At 44.4% G+C, this 7,500-nt stretch overlaps 2 protein-coding genes across 9 annotated transcripts in view; both read left to right on the top strand.

Moving 5' to 3' along the window:
• The window catches only part of uchl1 (ubiquitin carboxyl-terminal esterase L1 (ubiquitin thiolesterase)), a 3,630-nt gene extending 1,541 nt beyond the window's left edge, over positions 1-2,089 (top strand). The window contains exons 5-8 of the mRNA XM_060047674.1: positions 248-295; positions 398-467; positions 545-603; positions 1,053-2,089. Coding sequence (XP_059903657.1) covers positions 248-295; positions 398-467; positions 545-603; positions 1,053-1,136 — 261 coding nt within the window. The 3' untranslated portion in view covers positions 1,137-2,089. The remainder of the gene's footprint in view (positions 1-247; positions 296-397; positions 468-544; positions 604-1,052) is intronic.
• A 276-nt stretch (positions 2,090-2,365) lies between these two features.
• The window catches only part of LOC132454350 (LIM and calponin homology domains-containing protein 1-like), a 25,425-nt gene continuing 20,290 nt past the window's right edge, over positions 2,366-7,500 (top strand). For 4 of the 8 annotated variants that reach the window (XM_060047654.1, XM_060047655.1, XM_060047656.1 and 1 more), the window contains exons 1-3: positions 2,366-2,833; positions 7,232-7,302; positions 7,409-7,478. In XM_060047654.1, coding sequence (XP_059903637.1) covers positions 2,717-2,833; positions 7,232-7,302; positions 7,409-7,478 — 258 coding nt within the window. In that variant the 5' untranslated portion in view covers positions 2,366-2,716. The remainder of the gene's footprint in view (positions 2,834-7,231; positions 7,303-7,408; positions 7,479-7,500) is intronic. The other 4 variants (XM_060047657.1, XM_060047653.1, XM_060047658.1 and 1 more) reach the window with 1 other exon arrangement.

The raw sequence follows: 7,500 nt of genomic DNA, 5'->3' as shown, positions 1-7,500 counted from the left end.
GTGTTACATCATCTCACCCCTAGAGGGCACTAAACTGCTGAGTTTTACATGAGTGTATGCAGGCAGATATAGACATACCGGTAGACATAATGTCTACTATGCTGCCCTAATCAAATCAATTTTCTCCTAGAAGACAGTTGTACTAATGGACTTCAAACAACGTCTGTTCACTCTTCTCTTATACAGTTGTATATAATTAATTTATGCAGGATGATATATCTAATGTTTATAATATTTATATTGCCAGGCCATCCGTGAGGCTCATGATGAAGCGGCAGCACAGGGCCAGTGCATGGTAAGACTCGGAAGAAGAATAACCCCTATTCAATACGTCCTTTTGGATGTTATTCATTCATTCTAATATTTTCTTTTGTTTCATTCGATTTTTTTTCTCCAGCCCGCAGCTGATAAAGTGAACTTCCACTTCGTTGCCTTCGTCAATGTGAATGGAAAGCTTCATGAGCTTGGTGAGTGAACATCATTGTTCTTACGGTGTTCATATTCAAGTATAAGCTCTGTGTGATGGATGATATTCTCTTTCCAGATGGACGAATGGATGGACCTGTATCACATGGATCCACCAAGGATACTTCGTTCTTATCGGTAATATTCAGCTGTTGTTGACCTGTTGCTGCAGTAAATACCCTAAGTTAAGATAAGATAGGATATGTTATTCTATATTCACTACCACTGATATGCAAATACTTATGCTTCCTGCGTTGAACCATATGCATATTGCACAGCCATACCATTTTAGTGCAATACTCCCTGTCCCACGCTTGGCTCCGAGTTTCAATTGAAAAATATTAGGGTTTAATTCAGCTGGTTATATTTGGGACTTTAACACACTATCCTGTGGATTCTGTGTCAGACCGTGAGTTCGACCCACAGTTGAACAGTTGAACTGTACAGTACTTGCTCACCCTCATCGACCATCCTTCATGGCCTCGATAGTTGTACTGTAACCATGCTACCACCAGAGGGAACTGTTTATGCAAGCATCATTATTTTTAAACAACCAACTGAACTCATTTTCCTTGGTATCTCTGCAGGATGCTGCAAGGGTGTGTCGTGGATTCATGGAAAGAGAGAAAGGTGAAGTTCGCTTCTCCGCAGTGGCACTTTGTCAGGCTTAAACTCATCAGGGGATTGCTGGGTGTCATTTCAAAGTAACACTACATTACACCAAGCACACATGAGGAATCAAAGATTCACCTTGACGTTAGAATGACTGGTACACACACACACACACACACACACACACACACACACACACACACACACATATGTGAAAATGCACTATAGATACAAATGGCTCCACAATGCTTGCAAAGCTCAACAAGAAAATCCCTCAAAGCAGAATGTTTTCTTGCACACATTTAAACAATTTCACGAAATAATGCTGCCTCTTGTCAACTGTTGCTTAGTAGCAAAAAGGCCTTTTTATGCGACTACTATTTTTTTTTATCACTGAGTTTCTGTTTGTTATTGTTGAGCCGTGATTTTTCTAAGTCGAGACATACTGATGCACAAGTGCCTTCAGAGGCAACGCTATGAATACCAGTAAATTAGAGGAATGTCGAGAGAACTGTTACGGTTCTAAAAGTTGGATTTAGTCTGTTTGGACATTCGGATGGAAGGGGAAAGGTCACTCGGTTGTCCAAAAACAATTGGATGTAGTCAGTGGTGTGAGTTATGCACTGTAATTTGAGAAAAACAAAGCTTGTATTGAAAATGTGTTTAAACAAATACTGGTTATGTCGATGGATGAACTGGTGGTTACCTTATTTTTTGTTAATTTATGAACCACAGTTGTGTTAGATTGAACTTTATTTTGGATGTTAAGTTATTATACTAATTGTGGTCATGCCAGTATGCTATTGACAATTGCCTTATTGTGAAATGTTAGATTACATTGAACCTAAACTGCCGAACAAGAAGGGGCCCAAACAACCGTTTCTTGGGATGTAATACTGTTAATTTTTAGGTGATGGCATTTCTAGGCTGTGTTCAAATACCTTTTTGCAGCCTCTCTGTTCTTGGTGTTGGCAATGCAGTTGTGACTATTCAATAAAGCAGTTCAAAACAAGTAGTGATATTGAGTTTTATATTAAACCTTTATTATGAATCCGGAATTATATTTGTCCTCCTCGCATTTGGCTTGCAGGAAAAAATGCAAATATGCTCTTTACTTGTGGATGAAACGGCTATGTACATGTTAAATATAATGAATGGCATATTTCTTTCCATTAAAAGCGCATCACATCATAAAACAAAACAGCTACAATATAACCAGACCGTGCTGTAAAGACGCCACTTTCTCCCGCCCCCGCCCCCCATACAGATTATCTTGTGCGCATTCCCGTCCTCCTCCACACGCGCGCGCTACAGACGCTATGGACAGTAGGGTTCGACTCGCGCTACGCGGCACGACATTATTTTTAGCGGCTGGTTTGTGTTGCTGTGTGGGAGTAGCAGGAGCTCGCTCCATCTCTGCCGCCGCACGAGGAACATTCGTCATATACGTCCGGCCTACGCTTGTTGGAGCTCTGCTTGAGGTTTTCCGTTTCAAGCGAGGATAACGGATCGTTCCTAACTGGACGACAATAACACGACTCTTCTGAAAGGGGCTGTATCACGTTAACAATCGCCCATTGATACCGGATAGTTTGTTCTTGCACCCAGCCGGCCTGGTGTTGGGTAGACTAAAAAAGAAATGACTAGTCCCAGCGCGGATAGCCACGCATCAATAAATGCCACTCAAAACGAATCGGGGCCAATTGAAGCAAGTCATCCTGAACCCGCATTTCAAGAGGCGCAGGAATGGATCGAGGTAAGCGGCGTCATCCAACACGCAGACTTTTATCAGAAAGAGAGTATGTAGCCTAGCAGACGCAACGGGCAGCCGCACAGTCGGATGCGTCCTGAGTGGGATATATAAATACAACGGCGCACCGTCATCTGTTGGGGTACGCTGCGGTGTCCCTAGTGTCGGATTACTGCGACTGTGGACAATGCGGGACCAGGGGGTTCAGCTGCCTACTGGAATGTGTGGGGGTCCGCTCACACGTGTGCTTGTTTTGCATGTTTCTACCTCTGCGTGTAGTAGTCCAGCAGAATGACACGCGCATATAGGCCACCATTCAACAAGTTTGCATATAGCCCAGTATAGGCTGTTACATCCAGGTCCATTACATATAAATTAAGAGTGTTTTTACTGGGATTTGTCGATCAAGAGAGGAGCCCATATTCTCCTCGCAAGGATAGATAACGCCCCCTTTTCAGGCGCTAGGGCATTCCGGTTGCCATGGTTATGAAACCAGGCCAGCATTCACGCAAGAGATGCTTCAATGAGTAGATGTCGGCCAGGAAGATTATTCGTCCCGTTGTGTTTGTTACATCGCTGACTGTCTGTTACCAACCGTGAAACACGGATTTCAATCGTCCTGCTCCATCCGTTTCAGTGTGCTTGTGGTAGGCCTGTGTGAGCCTACGGGGTTAAGCATAGTCCTCAACGGGGCACAAGCTCCAAATGACCCATTTCGCAGACTGGGTCTTCAAAATAGAAGCATATATAGAAAAACAGTGCTAGGATTGAACCAATAACACAGATGTGTCTACGAGGATGTTCTAACACACACCCTTATAGAGCTAATTTATCTACGAGGTCATACATTAAAGCTGTGGTCAGACTCTTATGTCACGGTATTTGTGTTATTTTCCGTGTGGCGCTTTCACCATAATTCCCCAGTTATTTTGAGACTCGGGCCCACTCTATTTTTGAAGCAGTGAATTCATACACAGGTGTACATGGTCCTCGGTTAACTATGCCACCCAACAATCTATGTGTCCCGATAGTTTGTGTGTTTGTGCTTGAGTGCATACGTGTTTGTAGTCTTTGTATGTCCGGGTGCATTCATGCATGTCATTACCTTTCATTGCCTGTTTGTGTGCAAATGCGTGTTTTTGTATCTTTTCTTTGTAGGTTATTCCTGTGCATTTGTGTGTTTGTGCGTGCATGCGCGTAATAGTGTGTGTGTGTGTGTGTGTGTGTGTGTGTGTGTGTGTGTGTGTGTGTGTGTGTGTGTGTGTGTGTGTGTGTGTGTGTTTGCGCGTGAATAGTTGGGTGGGCATGTGTTGGCCAGCTGTGTATGTTATTGCACACACAAACTTCTGAGAGCACCCAGGTTGGGTGACACTGCCACCGGTCGCTATGGGAACATAACATGGCTAGCCTATCAGGTGTCACTGTCTCCAGGGGCCGTCGACCAGGGGGTCTGTACAACACCAACATATCTCCACATAACCGGACCAGGAAATCACCCTGGCACAGGCCAGGCATCCATATCTGTTTGAAGACAGGATGGATTGGCTCGTATTCCAGCTGAGTCAGAATCAATCCATCACTGAGCAATCTCTCCACGGCATCATGATTTCCACCCACAATGCAACGTGGCTTTTTAATGTAACCAGCCAAACCTGGATGGGGAAAACCAGGACAATGAGTTACAGCAGGAATCACAGCAGATGGAGTATCAGCAGGGAGAATGTGCGCTACAGCGCACATTTTCTTTCTGCTTACATCTGTGCTTGTATGTGCAGGGTATGTGTGCCAGATGTCACAAAAGACCTAAGGAGATTAACTCAACCCGATGGCTTTCTGACAACCAGCGGTTGGCACTAATGAGAGATAGGGAGAGACAAAGTACTTAGCCTTGATGCTAGAGTCATGACTGGTGCACAGATAGTCCCACTATGAGACCAGGCAGTAGAGTTAGCATTGCAAATCCCTCTCTATCCTTAATGAACTCTGGCAGAGTTTGCGGGGAGGTTTGTAATTGGTCACACAGGAGACAGGCGAGACATGAAGCAGGATGCAGCCCAATATTTATCTTAAGTAAGTCCACCATGATAATCCTGAGTACAAACATCAGGAACATGTAAAATCTTCCTACACTTTTGTATTCTCTCTCTCTCTCTCTCTCTCTCTCTCTCTCTCTCTCTCTCTCTCTCTCTCTCTCTCTCTCTCTCTCTCTCTCTCTCTCTCTCTCTCTCTCTCTCTCTCTCTCTGTCCTTTATTAGGGTCAGACACTATGTCAGTGTCTGACCCTTTGTATCCACTTCCTGCCCAACCACTGGCATCTCTCCCTCTCCCATCCGACCCGTACTCTCTCCCTGCAGTTGTTAAATGCCACGTTAAGAGAAGTACTTGTCTGCTGTTTACCCTACTCCTCTGTACTGACACACCCACCACCTCCTCCTCCTCCACATTTAAATGGTATCTGCCGCTGCCATTCACCCCCACTGACCAGCCGTGAGCCACTCTGGAGGGGAACTGAAATGTGTGTGTGTGTGTGTGCGTGTGTCCCGCTGGGGGTCAAATTACTGAAGACTGGCACTTAAACTCCCTGGGGCCTTTAGCTTGGGTTCTTTATGCAACACACATGGATGCTCACTCAACCCTCTCCGTCTTACATACACTCCTCAAAAGTGCTTTTTACTTGTCCTCTCCTCTAATTCACCATGCATACAGGGAATGAACGCCCCCACGCACGCACGCACACACACACACACAGATGGACACACACAGACACACACACACAGACAGACACACACAAACACTGAATCATGGAAGCATAGATGCTTCATGTCCTAATTTGACCCAAAGGACAAACCTATGACTCCATTATCTTTGCCATTCTAAATTGTACATTAGTTCTACCAAATAACAAGTAACCTTCAGTCGTCTATCACTAAATAATTGACAAATGTAATTGTATATATATTTTATGTGTATATGTAAGGTTCCAGTACAAACACTTCTTCCTTTCCCGTGGAGCTATGTTATAGGCAATCAGATGAGTAGTCCAGCGCTCCTTCTCCACGGTAGTGTCCCTGGATGCTTAATGATTCATGGGGCAGCTGTAAATGTTTTAGAGTGGCGCAGGCGAGCCTAATAACACAACATCATGCCAGATGGTTTGTTTGTGTTTGCGTTGGTACGTGTGTTTGTGTTTGTTAGAAATGCTGGAAGGTTTCACGGGAAAAGTAAACATCTGTCCAATTATGTAACACGTAAATCTTGGCATAATTAACATTTCTGCCAGGTATTCATTACATAATGTAGAAGAGAACGAGAGGAAATTTCATGCAACCATATCTTATTGTATACCTTCTACATATATGGCCTTTATCAAACACTACAGTTTTCCCAGTCAATGCATGGGAATATCGAAGGAGGAAGTGACTGTGCTTGCGGTGAATTGAAAGTGCCCTTTCCAATAATGGGTTAATTCTGGATTAGAAGTCTGGACCAGCGGCAGTCAAACCTCCTCTCTTTTCACCCCATCTTTTCACCATTTACGCAACCGGTTGAGCTAAAAACAATGTGCCCAAATACTCAGGTATTTGAGTTGTTTGGCACCATTTTGTGCTGCTCTTGTTCTCTCTGTCTCTCTGTCTTTTTCTCTCTCTCTCTCTCTCTCTCTCGTTCTCTCCCTCTTTCTAAATCAGTTGTGTGTATGAGCGTGCATGTTGAGACAACAGAATTAGGACACTGCCCAGTGTGTCATTGCACTGTTAATGGTGTCACTCCTCTATATTGGTTCCTTTCCATGCGCCCTTTCCATCCGGGGTCCCAAAAAGGGGGAGCCATGCTAAGTGGTACTGCCGGCCAGGGACACCGAAACACAATCCATCAGACTTGAACCAGTGCCCCATATAGACCCGCTTGTTGTTTTAATGTTAGTGCTAGGGATTTGCATTGATATGGCAGGTACAATATAGATACGCTCTGACGTGCCTCAGTTAATCTGAATCAACAATGAAAATGATTCCATCCTTCAGGATGTCGATTATATACATAGATTATATATATTGACACTCGCTGCACTGGATTCCGGCATTGTAGACAGAACCAGGAATGTGGGTTGAAAGAGAGGGAATGGCACAAAACTGGGGAGCTGAGAGGCATATTTCCTATGTGGTTATCGCACTAAAGCGTTGAGTCCAAAGTCCAGAATTTCCAATATCTGCTTTGACCATGAATAGTTTTGCTTCTACTGAGTGCAACAATCCGCAGCTTGGAATGACCAGTGCAATGTAATGACATTGCATTAGACTCTTAGAGGGTCTCGGCTTAAAGCAAGTTCCTGGTAGCCATTAGAAAAAGCAACTCTGATCCTAATCCATTACCACCGCCTTTGCTTCCTGTCATCTCTCTGCACCTTAGGCCGTGACGGGGAGAAGCTTTGGAGACAAGGGCTTCCGCAGTGGTCTGGAGAATGGCATCCTGTTGTGCGAGTATGTTCCTGACATCACGTCCACCTCTGTGCTTCTGCAGGGTATTATCAGGGAGTCCATGTTGGTGAAACTATTAAAAACCTGTCATTTTTTGTTCTGAATCCAGGCTCCTGAGTGCTATAAAACCAGGACTGGTGAAGAAAATCAACAGACTGCCCACACCAATTGCGGGACTGGTGGGTAGAGTTCTCTGAGAAT

Source organism: Gadus macrocephalus, chromosome 3 (genome assembly GCF_031168955.1).
Source record: "Gadus macrocephalus chromosome 3, ASM3116895v1".
In the NCBI taxonomy this organism is placed as follows: domain Eukaryota; kingdom Metazoa; phylum Chordata; class Actinopteri; order Gadiformes; family Gadidae; genus Gadus; species Gadus macrocephalus.
Note: the sequence above shows the minus strand (reverse complement) of the source record. Positions and strands in the feature narration are given on the sequence as shown.